The sequence below is a fragment of the Chinchilla lanigera genome, unplaced genomic scaffold, assembly GCF_000276665.1.
Source record: "Chinchilla lanigera isolate Chin_1 unplaced genomic scaffold, ChiLan1.0 scaffold00124, whole genome shotgun sequence".
Taxonomy (NCBI): domain Eukaryota; kingdom Metazoa; phylum Chordata; class Mammalia; order Rodentia; family Chinchillidae; genus Chinchilla; species Chinchilla lanigera.
The window spans coordinates 354,018-373,637 of record NW_004955525.1 but is presented as its reverse complement, the minus strand read 5'-3'; the positions used below and the strand labels follow the sequence as shown (position 1 = coordinate 373,637).

Genomic DNA, 19,620 nt, shown 5'->3' with positions numbered 1-19,620 from the left:
CTGAGGCTCTTAGACAGGACTCCTCTGTTCAGCCATGTTTGATCCCTCTTGTCTGCTTTTGTAAACTTATTAAAGTGTTATATACCTGTAATAAGAAGTGGATTTAGATAATGGTTTAAAATACAGTACCTTTTTGCTTATTTATTCACTGTTTGAAAATGTGAGGTTTTAAATTATTTTATATTTTCATGACATTTTATTTTACAATAAAGTGATTTTTTCCTGATGATCATAAGTTGTTTTCATACTTTTTTATGAATAAAGCTGTGAATGCACAAATTGACTCTGAGCTTTTACATGTATATACATGTTTATAGCAACACAACTCATAATAGCTAAATCTTGGAAGCAGCGCATGTATCTATCAACAGATAAACAGATAAATATATTTACACACTATGGAGTACGACTCTGCCGTAAAGGATAGACTTGATTGATTTGTAGGATAGTGGATGCACCTTGAAACCATAATGTTAAGTGAAATAAATCAGACACACATGCTTAAATATTACATGGCTTTGCTTACATGAGAAACCCAAATCATAAACAGCAAAACTGAAGCTAACAGGAAGTAGGGAGATCATTCTTAAATGGGAAGAGGAATCAAAAGATAGAGGAGGGAAGGACGGAAGGGAAAGAGGATGCAGAAAGGAATTAAGATGCGTAATATGCATGTACTATCTCCACACAAAGAAGAATAAGCATTATGTAATGTGAACATGTAAAAAAAAGGGATGTGGGGAAATAAGCAATGAAAAATGAAAGGAATTGCTATGTTATGTTCATGTACCAACATCCCACAAGAAATGTAAACATTATATACTATACACATGTACTAATAAACGAAAAAAAACTGCAAATTGAAAACAAATATATGTCATATGTTGTCACGCTCGGTATCTCAGTTGGTACAGTAAAGAAAATATGTATTCTGACCTTTTCTGTTTCAGCTGCACAATCCTATATTCTTACTATATTTCATAAATTACATTTAGCCCTTATGCATGTATGAAAGATAAGTTATAAGGCACATTAATCCCTATATACATAAATTTAATTTTCTTAGGTTGCACAACATTAAAACGTAGCTTAAAATATTCATTAAAAGCGTTTGGAACAGTTTGCCTTCTTGAATAGAGTGAGTGACTACTGTGTGTGGTAACTTTAGAAGCTTGAGGAATAATCTTCTTAACTTTTGTAGCCTTTTTTTATATTCATGTTTATAATGCCATCAAATTTTTGTTTTAAAATCTGCCATCATTGAAAGAATCATGGCTGCAAGTAGGGAGTTAGCTTCATAAAACTTTGGGCTGTAAAAGGTCTTGCAGAGGAACTTATTCCACTTCTATTCAATTTTGTGGATACTGAAGCCAGAGATACAAACTCATTAGGCCAAGCCGATAAAGAGAGCAGAAGTAAAACCAGATCCATATAATGATCCCATACTATGTCATTCTGTTATTGTACATTAGATTTATCACTTTCGTAGTGCTCATCTATCTATCTGAATATAAACGTCACTTCTCCTATCTTTCAAAACAATAACTTCAAAGAGAGATCAGCATTCTAAACCATGTTTTGGAGAACTAAATGTGTATTATTATTTCTAGACTTGTGTTTAATTTCTGACTTCTAAATTTCAGATGTTCTTTTTTTCAGTGGTGCTGATTGTGAATGTCACTCCATCAAAGTTTTTCAAGATTACCTTTATATTTCTGAGAATTAGAGCTTATTTTGAATTAAAGTTTCTTTAATGCTAATACAAATCTAAATGTGTTGCTTGTGCAAGAATTGTGGTAGAAAATATATTGTGTTATCTTTTTAGCCTACTAATCTTTAAAGCAATTGCGAAATGAAGAAAAAGGAGCACAGTTTACAAAAGGTAGAGTTAGGATTTAAAATATTTACATAATACCCATGGAAACTATTTCCACTTATATAGCATATTCTACCATGTTAGTGATAGTTTTAAGTTAGTGTTAATGAAATGTAATAATTTTATGAAAGCATTTATTCTGTTTGACCAAGTTTGTGTTGTTGTTTGCCTTTAATTGCCAAGTTAAGTCTGTGATAAAGACATGAGATACAATAAGTATTTCATATATGGAGCTGAGTGTTATTAGAAGTGTGACAAATTTTTTGCTGATGTACAGCCACACATTTCCACGTTGACATATACATTGTTTCATGTGAAGGCTCAAATAATTTGCAAAGAACTTAATATGGATCATTAAAAATATGTATTTGTTATAGTAAAACTCTTATATGTATTAATAGGGATATTTATTACCTTCTATCATCCATTTGAAAAAATGAATGGAAATAGAATTTTTAAAAATGTAATAGGGGGGGCTGGGGATTTAGCTCAGCGGCAAAAGCGCCTGCCTGGCATGCGCAAGGTCGTGAGTTCGGTTCCTGGTACCGGAGAAAAACCAAAAAAAAAAAAAAAAAAAGTAATAGGACCATTAGCTTCTAAGTATTAAAGTATTTATTTTTACATTAAATAATTAATATAATTATTATATTAATTGTAATATAATATGATATAATTACATTATTATATTATTCTAATACAAACATCACAGTTTTAATAAATAATTATTAAAGACCATAATAAAATTTATTGAAATGCATCACTTAATGAAGTAGAAGTAAGTAAAATTGAAAATCTGGAAAATGACCCCCTGAATAGTTATTATGCCTTATGAGAAGTACTTTTGTATTCTCTAGCACATCCCAGTTTAAAGACTACTTACTTAAACAACTGTCTGCACCTTATGCAGATTATGACAGTGACATAATATCATTTAGTAAATTGAAGATGTGCACTCTCGAGGTAGATTCCTGGGCTTGTATCCCAGCTCTGAGTCCCAGCTTTTTCTTTTATCAATTGCATGATTTTGGGAAATTTACTCTACTGCACTCTCTGGTTTTTCATCTGTAAAATGATGAATACTGGTATTGCATAAGTAGAAAGAATTAATACTTACAGCATGCTTAGAATAGTGTAGAATAATGATACATGCAATTTAGATATATAGTCAGTTGTAGGTCTTTTTAAATTCTCTTTTTATGGATATATCTTTGGTGTCTATGAACATTTCTCATGCAAATTTAAGGATAATCTTTTAGTGTTTTCCTTGCCTTTGTCCTGGTAAATCAGATAATTTTCTATATTTCATGTAAAAAACCAGTCAGATTCCTCATGCATATGTATGCATATGTGTATTTGTGTATGCATGCATATCTACTCAAACAGTTAAACTTAATATTTGCCCATGGTAGGAAATCAAATTATCATAACTACTGAACATTTATTGAACACCCATATAACTAAGTATTGTATTTGACAAAGAATATAGAAAGACTCTCTAAAACTTGTTCCTACAAAGAATATATGAGGTATTAGGATTAGTGCGATTTTGAAAATAAGCAGAATGTAAAGGTACTATAGCTGACAACTTATGATCCAAAGAAAGCTAAGATGTATTCATAATAACATATATAAGTAGGTGACTCAGAAACAGAATTGTAGAAGGAAAAAGTTGTGAATTTATTATACCTTTTGAAATAATTATTATCATACATCCTACAGTATTCCACAACCATTGAGAATCATTGTTAAATTCATGTAAAAACAATCCTCCAATATAGCAGATCTTTTATTAAACCATAAATAATTCTGGAACTATCCTAGATTATTACTTTCTTTAGTGGATCAGGGCAGCAGTGGGGAGTTTAGGTGGGGCAGGAATATAAAATTTGATCTTGGCTCACGTAGTCATTAAGAGTCCCTCCCCTCAGTTTATTCTTAGAAATCTTGGAATCGTTGAATATGGAATGAATTTTGATAATGAGAATCCTATTCTTACATTGGCTCCCATGATAAAATTTGAATTATGTTTTTAGAGTTTCAACAAAAATTCTTACTCTCTGAAATAATCTCTTAGATGAGAAGCAGATAGACCTTTCTAGTGGTGTATTAGGGAGAATAATTTCTAAGTACCTTTTCTCCAGTAAGTACTTTCTCCAGTAAGTACTCCAGTAAGTACTTACTCCAGTAAGTAATTTCTAAGTACTTTCCTTCCATGCATAGGTCCTGAGTTTCAGTGCTTAGGACTTTTGTTCAACTTTTATTTCAGCATAGGCCTTTAGGAGTTCTAACAAGTAGGCTGTACTATTGGTAGTACATCTATGGCATGCGTGCTACAGTGGGCTGTTTGTGTCATTGAAAGCTCTAGAAGATTCACCATCACTGGGCTATACTATTTCTAGGAAGGACCTTTTTTGTTTGTTTATTTGTTTAACAGGATAGTCTGTAATCCTAAATATTCTGTAAGGTGCAGGCCTTTTGAATTTGTAAATGCAAAAGAGAAGTGTTTTCAGATTTCTAAAAATATTATATAGACTATTTTGATCCATGCCTTTTTGTGCACTTTCAAGTGTATGTATAGTTCAATCTAAGTCAGCAGTGTTTCCCTAAAAGGCTTTTGGAGAACATTATGATGAATGTATTTGTTATTAACTTATCAGCAAAGTGTGTGTGAATAGATTCTTCTGTGTCTTAAAGATAGGAAGTGTGATTCAGCTTTACAAAATTAAGCTCAAGTAGACTGAGTATGAGTTTTTTCAACTATTATTTAATAAATGTTTTCCCTGAATATATATCTTCAGTATGAGTGAAGCAGTTGTGACAAGGAGGAAGTTAAAATTTTTGTTTTGTTTTGTTTTTGCAGATTTAGTTCATTTGACTTGTACATCTTTTAAAACAGCAAGAGAAGATTTAGAACCAGTTGTGCAGAAATTGTTTATTCCCTATACGGAAATGGAGATAGGTAAGAAAAATAGTGATTCATGATGAGAAGGTAATGTAACTGTCATACTCTCTTTAGATGTCCCACGAAGGCTTCTGCATTCTAAACTGAAATATGTATTCAGCAATGCTGAAATGCTTTACTAAGGTGATTGAACACAATGTCTACCTGACTCTGAGGAAAATCTTCAGTCTGTATGTTAAAGGAAAAATATACATCATACATATACACAAAAATGTATTAAGTTAAATACCAAATATCTATATGCATACGTATTTATGGGAATGAAGAAAAAACTGTCAGAAAATTTCTTATTTTAGGAAGATTATGGGCAGTTTTCCCTATAATTGCCCTTATTTTACATATTTTTTACAAAAGAACATATATTCCTTTATCAGAAAAGTTACCTTCCTTTAAGAAAAGCAAGTTGATTGAACTGATAAAATGCTAATTTCCAAATGTTGGAACTCTTCCCATCTTTAATCCATAGCATGCTAATGATGTGGTAACTCTTGAGCTCTCAAACCTGTACATCTTCTTATTTATGGTAGAAAAACGCTTTTCTACCACAATTGTTCAAACTTTTTTCCACATAATATGGCAGCTCTTATAGCCATGAATGGAGCAAATGTGGCATATTTTTGTGTGTAAGTGATCAGAGAATAGCCTCATGAATTTTTATTTATGTGAACTGAAGATGATTTGGTAGAATTTGCATGTTCACTTCAGTCTTGCTCTGCTTTCGTCCATTAATTCATATATCTTCATTTTCTTTGAATGTTGCATTTGTTCAGACAACCATGTTTACTCCTACTTGCTGTATTTCCTTTTGGCTTACGTCTTGTGTATGTTTGTTTTCTTACCGCAGAGATGGTGCAGAAAGGACATCTACATTTACATTAGAAAACCAAACTTGCACTCTTGTGAATTAATATTAATAGAATTAATTTCTTTGTGTGCTGCCCACATAAAGTCTTTCAAACTAAAAACTTGTTCCACTTTAGAATTTGTTTATGATTTATAATCTATTCATTTGAAAATATCATATAAATGTTTAATTTGGTTTTAAAATTTTGATGAAGACTTAAGAGTACATGATAATGTTCCTAACCCTAATACGGACTAATCATTTTATCTTTTGCCTTTAATTACATGTGTCCCTTGTTCAAAAAAATCTAAACGTTCTTGTCATTCCTGAAAACTTTATATTGTTTCTGTTGTAATTTCATTGTGTAATTCTCTCAAATAATACAATACATTTGGATCTTGTATCATTACTCCTCACTTCTTAAATAAGTTTAATTTTCTGTTTCATAAAATCAACCTGGGGGCCATTATATGTTCATTACTTTGCATCCTCCGGGCACTTTAGATTTTTAAGCCTTAATATTAATGGTTAAAGTGATCCTATTTTGAAATGTACTTTTAGAACCTAAGCAAAATTCTTTAGTAAGAACTGTGTTCTCAGAGGGGTGCTCTGGTGCACTGAGGTACTGAAAAGCTAGTGTTCACTGACACATAGGCCTTTTTATCATCAGGATGAGGTAGTGATCATATTTTAATTAAAATGTCAGAACAAATACTGTTGGAGTTATTGAAAATGAATCACCAGATAAAGTGAGCACTGGGCCATGGCAGGTCAAAGAGGCAAAGTCACCTGGAGAAAAGAACTCAATTCATTTTCCTGCCTAAATGAGGTCGAAGAAACTCTGAGCACTATGAACTTTTAATACATTAAGGCACATTCTTCTCTGTAGCGAAAACCCTTACTTTTCACAGATTGATGGCCTTTATTTTGTTTATATTGTTTGACAATAATACAAACCTTTACACTTTAGAGCATTGTATTTTATGTTAAGACATGTACCAAAGGAATGGCTTTATTTTCTTTTTAAGCTCTGCATTGTGTATGATGTGTGCATCACAAACCTTTGAAAAAGCCTAGCAACCTTGCAACAGCTCATTACTTGGAAAAGATGGTATCTTCTTCTGAACTATAGTACTTTTTAGATAATATGTGTGAGAAATTCCAATTGGGTTCTGAAGGTATTCCCTCTCATTCTTACATTTTCACTTGCATGTATCGGCCAGAGCTCTTGAGATGCCTTTTGGCTCAAGAAGCAGTCACACTAGTAACTTCTAAGAATCCCACCTGCCAGTCTTTTAAGGACTTCAGAAATCTCAGCACTCTTCTTACTTCTTACTCCAAGGAAATGCCACATGTTTTATGTTTAATGAATGTGATTCTTTAGCTAAGAAATGGAAGCAATTGCTCACTGCTCGTATGTGTACTAATTCTTCCAGACTGTAGGGTATCTTTCAATGCCCCTCACAGAGATTTATAAAGTACTGAGTTTGTCAGTCTCACTGGAAGAACTATCCTAAGTGTTTTCTTATTTTACCCATAAAATTTTCACTACAAATTGCAGCAAGAATTTTAATAGTACTACATCTTAAAATGTCTAAAATATTGTTTCATCACTGCATCATCTTTTTTCACTTTTTCTCACCACTGTGCATGGCTTGTGAACTTATCTCATTCCATCTCGTTCATGTCAGTCTCAAAGAGCAGAATTTCCTAAAAAAACAAATTCCTCTTATGAGTAGTTTGAAGTTGGTGGCTGGGAAGAGTGTCAAATTCTTTTTGGGCTGTGAAAGCAAAGCTCTTTTCTTTTCAACATTTGTGACTGGTTAACTATAATGTAAGAAAATAAATCTGCTGTATTTTGCATGTTAGTAATGCAGTGCTGATATTGACTGGTAAAATCATCATCATCTGCTTACATAGAAAGCTTCATTTAGTAGCACAGAAATGGATACACAATAAAAGGCAAATACAGGCCAAGAATGGAGCCCTACAGCTCAGCAGGCAACTTAACTAAAATAGTATACTCTCTCCTCAGACATGAAACGCGGCTATGGACTATTTTTTTAATTTGATTTTGCCATGGTTGCTTGTTTTCTACTTGCTTTATTTAGTACTTAATCAAATTTAATCTGCCGAAGATCTTTTTTTTTTTCAAAGCTCTTATTCTAAATTGCTTATTGCTTCCTTATTCCCTCACACTGTGTAAATGAAAGAAATGAGGTAATGCAGAAAACCATTTCTACATGCACTCTCATAACCTCACTTTTGTTATTCGTTGCCAATTTGTGATGCACTCCTAGCCAAAGCTCAGCAACTTTAATATTTTTTGACAATTGCGTTGTTCATATCTGCGTGGTATTTTTCCACTTGTCTCGGTCCCCTCCAGCTCACCTCAAATAAAGATGAAACAGTTATATAGCTCTTTGAAGGGTTTCTTTTAAGGGCAAAGTTTGATAGTTTGTATCTAGAACATTTATGTTCAGTCTATGTCAAACTTTTCACCTGGTTTCTTTTCAAAGCCTTTATTTCCATGAAATTTCTCTCCTATAATCGGTTCGATTGTTTATTTCCCTCAACTTTCATTCAATGAAAACCCTTCTCTGCTCTGGAACTTTTGTGAAATACAAAATAAGCACTAGCATATTTTTAGAAATGGGATGAGCAATAATTAAGACATTCCATACCTTCTTTGCAAGGCTCCCTAAGTCAGATGTCACAAATTATATGTGATATGTTTAAGTGCCTTCTCATATAATTCACTGGAACAAAGTTCACCAACTTACTGAAACCAGTATGGTTTTAGCTGTGAGATATCAGTTCATTATGTTTTTTTATTTCATACGTAAAGGCTTTGACATGTTATGTGTGCCTTCATGAAGTTAATGATACCTTAGACTCAGATCTTAGCATTAGAAAGGAGCACCTTCAGAGATCACTTTTTCTACACAGAATTTCTTCATCCTGTTGCATTAATTATAGGCTATTCAGGATGAACTAGAAAAATAGAACATTTAGTATTCTTGCAGTAAAGATATATATTTGAAATTAAATATAATGAAATCGTATTTGTCACAAATTGGGGACTAGAACATGGCTTATTAATTGAATACTACAATTAGTTGCACATTTCTCCACATTTATTACCAACTGAACAATAACAGCAATTGACTAGAGAATTATCCCTTTATTATTTTCTTTATGATTCACAAAGTGCCTCACAGTCTTTGGTAATCTTCATAAACATCTATTATTAATATTGTACAGAATTTGTGTTTTTGTTCAGACACAGACGAGAAAATTCTACAGTCAATAAACATATTAACGATAATACTTTCTGTCTTCAACTAAAGAAAATTTAATGAAAACATTTTAAAAAGAGATGCAGAAAAATGGTTGGACCTTTGTATAAGCACATACTTGAAAACAAGGTTAAAATCAATTCAGAAATTATTAAGCATCTGTTTTGTGCTAGGCCTTGGTTAGGGGATCAAAACAAAGAGTCAAGTTAGAACTAAGCCACACTTGTGTATGTATCCCCAGCTTCTTTTTCAGTGCCTAGTAGGCATGGCACACTCACTGTTAAATAAGAGAATGTATTGAAACGACATGCACTCTCATAACCTCACTTTTGTTATTCGTTGGTTGTCATTCATTTTGTGATCCAATATGACAAAGCATTAGAATGTGAGTTAGGATGTCAAATTTTTTTTTAATCATACATATGCTATTTTAATAATACCTTTATTGATATATCATTTCTATGCCATATGACTTACCCATTTAAAATGTAAAATTCAATTTTTAAAAATACATTGAAAGGATTACCCAAATATCATCACAGTCAATTTTAGAACATTTCTATCACTTCTGCAAGAAACCTCATATCCATTACTACTCACCTTGCATTTGCCCCCAGCTCCTCCCATCCTTCGATAACTTCTAATTCCTATTTCTTTAAAATTGGTTAGTTCTGGACATCTCATATATGCATATTATTAACTTACTATGTAACTTATCAAGCTGGTTTGCCCATTTGAAACACAAAATCAATTTATGTTATCTCTTCATAGATATAATTTAAGGATGAATGTGATGATTGTAAGCACTTTGATGCTAATGAGATGTAATAGAAATCCAAGGGAGCATAATTGGAGGTAAATCAAATTAACTTACTAATCAGAATCATTTTTAAAATCTAATTTGTCTTAGGTTGAAAACCCATTTTTGCTTAAAATATATATATAAGTAGAGTTTGTGGATGCACATTTAACTATTGTTCATATACATTGTTACTACATTGACTACTCATGTGTTTATTGGTAATTGGTTACACAATATAGGAATTGGTAAGCTTAATGTGTATTTCCATATTCAGAAAGTGAAGAAGTTGAGAAGCCAAGAATTCTATGGGCTCTCTACTTCAATATGAGAGATTCTTCAGAAGTCGGCAGGAACTGTTACAATGATTTACCACCCAATGTTTATGTCTGCTCCGGCCCAGACTGTGGTTTAGGAAATGATAATGCAGTCAAACAGGTAAGGTTGTTGGTATGTCTAGGTTTTGTATTAAAAAGTTGGTATAGTAGGGAAAGTGGGTTGCTCTTTTCTTCTGAGGGGAAGGAAAGGAGACTAGAAAAACATCTCTCTCTTTTACTACCATCTCTACAATTTGCCCATATGTGATTTGTCTATGAACAGCAAGGCTACTTTGAATATACTTTATCCAATACTTTCACAACCTTGAATATAATGATTATAAGATATTATGAGTTCCATTGTGGGAATAAACATGGAAGATGTTAGAAATAATTTTCATAAAAATGAATTTATAATGCCAGCATTCTGAAGAAATGTTAATTCCAATATAAGCAGTTGGCCTGTAAGTGTATTATTTTGAAATACACAAACTTATTTTTCCTTGATAACCTCAGTCATTTCAAGAAGGGTGTAACTAGAAAAAGGCATAGAAAATGTAATTTTACAGTAGTCTTAAAGCATTTTTTTTAATCTTGGAAAATAATATAACTTAGTTTTTCACAATTAATACAGTTTTACTTAATGTTTTGTCAAAAACCCATAGTGTCCCAAGAGGTATTATTATACCTACTGAGGAGTATGGTAAATCCAAGTAGAAGCTTGTTACAGTGTTCCTGGGCAGATTTCTGAAAAGGCACAGGCTAATGCAAGTTGGCAAATGTTAATTAAGATTCCATTAAGCAGAAGATCCATACGCATAGACAAATTCATGTTTCTGCCCTTGAGAAAAAGTAAAACAGCAGAAACTACTTTTTGAGACACAAGTCTAAACTTTTGTCAGAGTTAGCAGATGTGTGTATTACCTCAGTAAATGGTGGTGGTTTAATGTTGCCTGATGGCGAGGAGTAGATTTCATTCCTATTTATGTCAGGGAACTTTATGTAGAAAAATGCTTCATTGAGCCTTTAATCAATTTTTTAGTTATAGAAGCAGGGCCATAGACAATGACCATGATCCAGACATTTATGACCTTTTGCTAGAATCCTTCGATTTTCTTATTCAGAGTCTAATGGTGATACTTGAAAAATCATATTCAGCTAATGCTAACAAAAGCAAGAAATCATATCGGTCACCCATTACTGATTTTGTTACTAGCTGAATATCTCTTTTTATGGCCTAAACTGATCAAGTCAGTTTAATTGTAATGGTCCCTTTTTTTTTGCAAGCAAAAACTGACAACTGTTTTACAGGTAACATAAGTTGTTTTTGTCCTCAAATAAACTTTAATATTTTTGAGCCAAAATGGAAGACCTTTTAAATAAGGGCTAATAGTACAAGTGATAACATAATCTCAGCTGTGTATACCCTTGAAGCATACCCCAGTGAGAAAGAAACCAGTGTTTTCCTCTCTTTGTTCCTTCTTTCAAATCCATGTCATAGTTCAAAGGATCTCTATTATCCCTTCAACCATCTTCAAAAAATAGAAAATTTAATCACCTAATATAGTTGTTGATTTTACAGTCAATAAAGTCTGTTACCACTTCTCAACTCTGCTTTTATACTGTGAAAGCAATAGTTAAGTGAAGGAATGTAACTATGTTCCAATAAAATTTTATTTGCAAAATCAAGCACCAGTCTGGATTTGACCTGTGGACCATAGTTTGTCACCTCTTACCTAATTGCTGAAAATGTGTATACTTCAGGAAGAAGGATGAAGCGGTATAGGAAAACATGATTCTTAAAACAAGTATATAAGGAAGGCCCTTTTATGACTCCCTTTTATCAATAGGTTAGAGTGCAAGCATCCTAACATGACAGGGATCCCTACCTGACAGTAAAGTGTATCACTGGCACTTGACATATTTACTTTCTATTTTTTTAGTAAGATCACATTTATTTTCTAATTCTTTTACCCTGCCACATTAAGCTCAGCTTAATGTTGCGATTTTTATTTGTTATTGTCAGAAATAATAACTACCATTTACCTTTATATCAAGACTTACTCTGTTCCATTTTATAGATGAAGAATCAAAGGTCAAAAACTGACTAAGCATTCACAGCTACTAAGTGGCAGAGAACATCTATTCAAAGTCAGTGCTTTGTATTGAAGCCATCGTGTTGAAAGTTTATGGACTTAAATACTGTGCTATACTTTTTAAAGGCCTGTAGGAGGGAAATTAGATCAGAAAAGAAAATAGTTGAGCAAATAATAAACAATTTTGTTTATTTGAACAATGACTTGTTAAAAATATTATATACTAAATTAGAATGTATATATATATATATATATACCTCAAGTAGAAGCTATGGGAAATGATAAAGAATATTAAGGGAAATTGTATTTGTGTTGATATAGATTCAACATGCTTAAATTCTCAACAGTCTGAACACTTGATAATGAGTCCAATCAAAAATTGTCATATTTTTTTTTTTCCTTGTTTTTCCGGTACCGGGAACCAAACTCATGACCTTGCACTGGCTGGGCAGGCGCTGTGCCACTGAGCTAAATCTGCAGCCCCTAAAAAAAAGAATTGTCATATTTGAAGTGTGGGCCACAATAAATGTATAGAATTAGAAGGAGAAAAGAGAATTGTAAAGACTGATTTTTAGAAAATCAGATGTAATCATCAAATATTGTTACATGGTTGAATACATTTTTAAGTGACACTTACTTTCTTTAGATAGTGCCTGAAATGCACATACATTTTAAGTTGATATCCACAAGGGCTGGGGATTTAGCTCAGCGGCAAAGCGCCTGCCTGGCAAGTGCAAGGTCACAAGTTTGATTCCTGGTACCAGAAGAGAAAAAAAAAAAAAAGACAAAAAACAAAAAAAAAGATATCCGCAAATGATTTTCTCCTTTCATCTCTTGCCAGGCTGAAACAATTTTCCAGCAAATCTTCCCCAGTGAAGATTTCTGTCCACCCCCACCAAATCCTGAAGATATTGTTCTTGATGAAGACAGTTCACACCCAGAAGCTTCAGAATCCAGTGTTATGCCAAAGCCCAACTCAGAGACTCCCAAGGAAACTACAAGTCTTGGAAACCTAGAAGAATCCTCTGAATAATACCAAACTTGATACCCTAGTTTTGAAATTCTTACTGGCCTCAGAGTCTTCTGGATGCAGGGAGTGTTTGAAAAATATTAGAAAGTAGTAGCCAGTTGACATGCAGAATTATAAGAAGAAACAGATCACAGGAAGCTAAAAGGGAGTTTTCCTTGAAGAGGACATTCCAAGAACACAAAATATTTGTGATTGCCTGTTTTAAAATATGAAACCTATAAGATTAGGAGTTAAAAATTATAAATAGACTGATTTCCAAGTATGTAGCTGTAGATGTGAAAGTGATCCATTTTTAATAATTCTGTAAGGACAACTTTACCTGCCACTTTGGATTGTTGCTGAAAAACCACATCTTTGAATCAGTTCACATATTTCCTTTGATTATTTGAATTACTTTTTTATGTATATGAGTGTCATGACATAAAAGTTAAAAGTATATATAAATTCAATGGAGAAATCTAAAGTATCATGATCCAGACAGGAGCGTATTGAAAATAAAAGTTTGTTTTGTTTTTATGTTAAGAAAAACTGAAAATTCTAATAGTGAGATTTTTAGACATTTTTATAGACAAATCATGATTTGTCAGCAGTGACTTTATTAGTAGTAGTGATATTTGTATGTGAATCATGTACAAACTAGGAAAGCTAAGTACTGAAGAAATGAAATAATAAAAGGAAAGTTTGGATATAATCACTGATATTTGAAGATAATAGTCAAGTAACTAGAATACCAACTTAATTGTCTACAGACCTAAATGCTCAGCTACTGATACTATCAGGCAAATTGTTTAATTTCTGAGCCTCAGTTTCCTCAGATATAAAGTGAAAATAGTAATAGTCTACCTTTTGTAGGAGAATGAACATGAAGATAAGTTTAGTGCCAACCTTAGAATGTTTTTTTCTGAAAAACAAAATTGTTTCAGAATTTTCTCGTGGACCTGGATGTGAATATCAAAAAGCCTCATGTGGCAAATAATTGCTTACTGTCAATTCCCTGACAAAATAAATCAATTTTTATTGCATTAAGCTTCTTAAATGAAAATTTGTTTATTAATTTAGCAATAAATAGTCTTTGTAAGCCATTAGACCTAGTGTTATAGTTTACACTTAATATGTCACACAAAAATATAGGGTGTTTGGAGATTGAGTCTTTTTTTAAGAGGCAGGTCGCTGGAGGTGTAAGCTAAAGGGGTGTATTCTTGACCCAGCTTCTCCTTTCCTTCTCTGCATCCTGGTTGCCATGTGTTAAGCAGCTTTCTTCTACCGTGCCCTTCCACAATGGTGCTTCTGCTTCAAAGCCAGCCAAACTTACAAGTGAATCCCCAAAAACCTAAAGACGAATTAAACCTCCCCTCCTTTAAGCTGTGTGTGTTAGGTATTTTGTCTCAAAAATGGAAAAGTCAGTAAAGTTGGTAGCAGAGAAGTAGGGACATAGCAATGACTCTGGTTTGAAGCCTTTGGAACTGATTTACAGGAGGCTTTTGGAAAAGGTTTAGAGATATCACCAAGAAAAGCCTTAAGGTGCTATAAGCAGAGCTTTATACACAATTCTGGTGGGAGCTCAGAAGTCAAGAATGTTTTTGTTTTTTTTTTTTTTGGTTTTTTTTTTTTGGTTTTTTCTCCGGTACCGGGAACCGAACTCACGACCTTGCGCTTGCCAGGCAGGCGCTTTTGCCGCTGAGCTAAATTCCCAGCCCAGAAGTCAAGAATGTTGATAGGAATGCAGGTAGTGAAAGCCAGGCTCACAAGGTTTTAGATGGGAAGAAGAAGCCTATAGTAACTGAATTAGAGGCCATGTGTGTTTCATTCTAACAAAGAATTTGTCTGCATTTTATCCATGTCCTAGGAGTGTTTGTGAAGCTAAACTTAAAGGTGGCAGACTAATTGATCTGGTGTAGGAAATTTCAAGGCAGCCTAATGCTCAAGCTGTGGTATAGGTACTTCTGGCAGTTTTTAGCCACATTTTAATAAGAATCAGGGACAAAAAGCAGAGCTGAAATATTTTAAAAGTTTACAGTTTCCCCAGAAAGGAAACTCCTGTGAAGGTGCCAAGGACAGTATGGTTGATGAAAAGGTTAGCATCTAAACAAAGCCATTACTTTGCATCAAAAAAATAGGAAAAATGACTTGAAGTCCTCTCAGGAACTGGCCAGACTCCTAATCTCTGCAGATCCAAGTGTATAGAAGGAAAAAACTCTGAAAAACTTTGCTTTGAGAAGAGAAACTTAGGTACCCTGCTCATCCAGGGCCACCTATGGAAATGCTTCCCTGACTTTAGACATCTAGACACTTAGATTGCTTCAGCCATGATACAAGGGGGCATGATACTTGTAGCAGATCTTAGCACTATCTGTGTCGTGCTGGCTTTTCAGGAATGCAAAATGCAAGAGTTGTGAAGTTAAGGAGGCTTCCACCCAGACTGCAGTAGGAGGCCTGTGAGGTCAGGCAAAATGTGTGACAGGATCAGTCTCTGCCTGGTGCCCCTGAGAGGGCAATCCTGAAGTTTTGAAAGTGGAGCCAACACTGCTGTGATAACCCTAGAAAGATGTAGATGCCAGGAATATGGAATGTCTGCTGAAGAAAGCTGCAGGCGTTAAGCAAAGCCACCGTGAAAGAGGCCACATGGGTTACAATAGACAATTCCGTAGGGGCAAAGCCATGTAAGCCCTTTGGTGCTTACATATTGCCACAACCTGCCCTAGGTGTTGGACATGTAACTACAGGATTTAATGTTTCCCTGCTTGGTTTCAGTCTTGCTTTACTTCAATTCCTTTCTAACTGCTATCACCCTCCTTTTGGAATGGGAAATTTTATCAGTCAGGCCTTACTAGAGATACAGATTTAATGCAAGATGTACAAATATATAAGAATTTACAAGATTGGCTTACAGTGGCTGCCCACAGAGTCTGGTGTGGAAAAGTGCAAAAGGGCTGTCTGTGTGTCAGAGATTGAAAGGATTCAGTTGAAGGCCTAGAGCTCACTGTAATGCCCCATGTGAGTCCATACCAGGAGGCCAAAAGGTCTCTAATGGAAGGTTGAAAGGCCTGCACTGGAAGGCTGAATAGTCTGCTGGAAGCCAGAAGATGATGTCCAAGGTGAAGGTGAAGACTGGAGCTCCTCTGAAGAAATAGAAGTGAGCCTTCCTTCTTTGTGTCCCTTTTGTACTATTCAGGTGACAGGTCTCACTAGAGTGGGCCTTCTTTCTTCAGTAAATCCATTCAGCCACACTCAGAACTATGCTGATCCTATTTAGTTTTGCATTTCATACTCATGTTGACACAATCAGTTAACTATCACAGTTTGTTTACACCATTCCATTATATGTGCAAAGTATTTTTCTCTTTGGTTTTTACAGAGGTACACAACTAAGAGTTGCCTTGAATTTTAGAGGAGACTGAACTTGAACTTTTCAGCAGTACTGGAATTGTTAAGACTTTGGCAACTCTTAGATATGGCCTAGATGCATTTTGCATGGTGAGAAAGACATAGATCTTTGGGGGACAGGGGTGGAGTGCTACCGTTTAGATCCAAAAGTCTTGTATTCTTAAGTCTTATGAGGTAGGGCTGGGCTGGAAGAGGCAGGTTACTAGGTACATGGTTTAGAAGGGTGTTCTGTTCCCTAGCCTCTGCCTCCTTTTTCTGCTTCTTGGCTACCCTCACTTAAGCAGCTTTCCTCCACCCTGCCCTTCTACCATCCTGCTTCTGCTGTGGAACCACACAGCCATGACCTGAATTTCCCAAAACCATGAGCCTTTAGGTTGTGAGTGTAAGATATTTTGTGCAAGCAACTGGGAAAGCTTATGGATATGCATAGTAACACATGTTATTAGTTTGAAATCATACTAAGGAAAACACCATAAATTCATCGTAGTCCTTTTCTGGTAGGTAAATGTGAAACCATCAAGGACACTAAGTGCAGTATGATGGTTGATAAACCCTGTATATATTCCATGAGACAACAAATCTAATCATGATAACAGTGCCTGTATTTGTTTCCCCAATGGTAAACTATTTTGAGGAATAGTTTGGACTTAAAACTGCTTGTAAATAAGCTAGGAGTTTCTTGTTGCATGGTATGTCCTGTATTGCCTGTCAGGAAGCCGTGGCTCCAGTGCTAAGCACATAGTTCTTGTACACATCTGCTGCAGATAATCTCTGACCTCACGAGTTTCCTGAGAAGGTCTTAAAGGAAGCTGGGTATGACAGCTTACAGATTCATTGGAAGAAAGAGCCAAGAAATGTAGATCTTGACTCATCTTTCCAACCCTTGCTGGTACAGCTGAATATAGAATAAATGAAAAACTTTACAGCTGTTGAGCCTGTTCTTACCCTTTCTAACTACCCTACAGCTCGTCCCTTGTTTCATTAGTCCCCTTTTTGTGTATCTTCCCCTTTTATAATATCACACAAACCAGGGACAGTAAAATCACATATAACCTACGTTGTTATAAGGATTCAGATATAAAATCAAATCATGTCTCCTGAATTGCAAGCAGGACATACAGTAAATACCTCATGCACACCTATGAGCATACCAGTTATTAGCCCTGCCTCTTGATATCAGCAATATAAAATGTTTTTTTACATGAGAGTATTGAGTTTGAATACAGCCTAGTAAGTTGTGAGTAAAAGTACTATCCTTTGATAGGGACTTATGAGGTTTTTTTGTTTTGTTTTGTTTTGAGGAAGGGTCTCAGTATGCAGTTCAGGCTGGCCTTGAGCTCACTTTGTAGCCCAGGGTGGCCTCGAACTCGCAACAATCCTCCTGCCTCAGCCTCCCGAATGCTGGGATTACAGGTGTGCGCCACCATGCCTGGCTGGGACTTAAGAGAGAAGGCCTCCTGAATACAATGTACACATTTATGTAAACAATTAGAATAGGGTTAGAGTAAGTAGAAAGTTGATGATAAAGTCACCGCAGCTGTCTATGTAGAAAAGTGGATGAGGTATTTTGTGCTCTCACAGCGCAAAACATGTATCCTGTTTCATCCATTTGACACTATAAGAATATGTCCTCCAGGTCATTTATTGAATGTTGAAATTGTTAAAAGCTTTTTAATATAATTAGTGAAGAGTAAAATCCTATGCTGTGCAAGTGCTAATTTACAAATGATCAAGATATGTTAAATTCACGTACCAATTTTCCAAAATGAACAACACCATCCTATATTACTAACATGCTCTAATTTTAAAAATTAAAACACAAAGAAATTGAGGAATTACTGTAAAAAAGTTTTCTCTTTACCTTTCCTAATTACTGTAAATAAATGTTTGCTTTTATAATTTTAAATCAAAGAATGAAAACCTTTTTGGATTTGTTGCAAAATGTTGAGCTTGAACTCAAGTGAATGGAATAAAGACATATATAAGGCAAGATCTTCTGTAGCTAATTTAAGTTTTTGAAACTTGTAATTATCAAATAGTTTCAATTCATGTTTAAAATGTTTACTTATGCATGTTTCTTATTAATCAAAAATTATAATCTGTTTAGATTGATGAGAACCATTAACCAATAACAAATTTTGTGTTGTTTGTGTAATTTTTTCTAGTTGATGTGCCTGCCCAGAGAACCACATATATAATAAAAGTCAATTTATATATTTTTCTACAGTAAAATGGCTACATTAATGGATAACTTCTAGAACAATGGTACTTTCTGAGACTGTCCAGAATAGTACCCATGATTCTTAATTTAATTATAGATATAACTAATATCTTTCTAGATCATAGTTTTGTGGATTGTCTGCCCTTTGTCTAAAATCCTATCGAGGTCCAAAAATTTTGAGATTAAATTGTTCAATAGTAGTGATCATTAAAGAAGAATTATAACAATTTTATTATAAATCAGTTATTTATTGCCATTGGTATTGAAGCTTTTGTCTTTTGTTCTGCATAAATTTTCTTTTATGTACTTGAAAAGCATAAATATATGAAAATTCATAATTTGCATACTGAAGTACAATGTTTTCAGAGGAAATAAAGACTGTTTTAAGTGTGTTTCATCTGTGGTGTCCTCTTTTCCATTTACTTTTGTATGTATGCCATGAAACTAAGATTGGCTTAGATCCAATTTATCTTTTGATATTAATCTATTATTTAAATACCTAGTTAATTGTGTTTGATTTTCTTTCCTGGCATCTGGCAACAGTGTTAAATTTGAGAAAGGCTACCACATAATAAATAGATTTGATTTAATGAACTGTTCTCGATACCAGTATTAACATCAATATCAAACAAAGGCAGATGAGATCTTATTCTGTTTGAAATCAGGGCTATGGAGGCCGTAAGGCTTGGGCTATGACTGTACAGTAAATTGATTGCCTAGAAACTGTCTTCACATCTCACTTAGAGGATGAAAGTTTTAAATGCTTTTCATATTTATTTGGTGATCATAACC

The 19,620-nt window shown here is 34.1% G+C and overlaps 1 protein-coding gene across 2 annotated transcripts in view; it reads left to right on the top strand.

Moving 5' to 3' along the window:
* Nucleotides 1–14,245, top strand: part of Chm (choroideremia (Rab escort protein 1)) — a 204,538-nt gene extending 190,293 nt beyond the window's left edge. Inside the window, exons 13-15 of one of the 2 annotated variants that reach the window (XR_001231961.1) lie at nucleotides 4,737–4,835; nucleotides 9,753–9,836; nucleotides 10,058–10,150. Coding sequence is in view for 1 of the 2 variants with exons in the window: in XM_005409721.2 (XP_005409778.1) it covers nucleotides 4,737–4,835; nucleotides 10,058–10,218; nucleotides 13,035–13,226 (452 nt within the window). In the remaining variant the exon portion in view is untranslated. Of the gene's footprint in view, nucleotides 1–4,736; nucleotides 4,836–9,752; nucleotides 9,837–10,057; nucleotides 10,219–13,034 lie in introns of those variants that run through there. The other variant, XM_005409721.2, reaches the window with a different exon arrangement.
* Nucleotides 14,246–19,620: the final 5,375 nt, after the last annotated feature.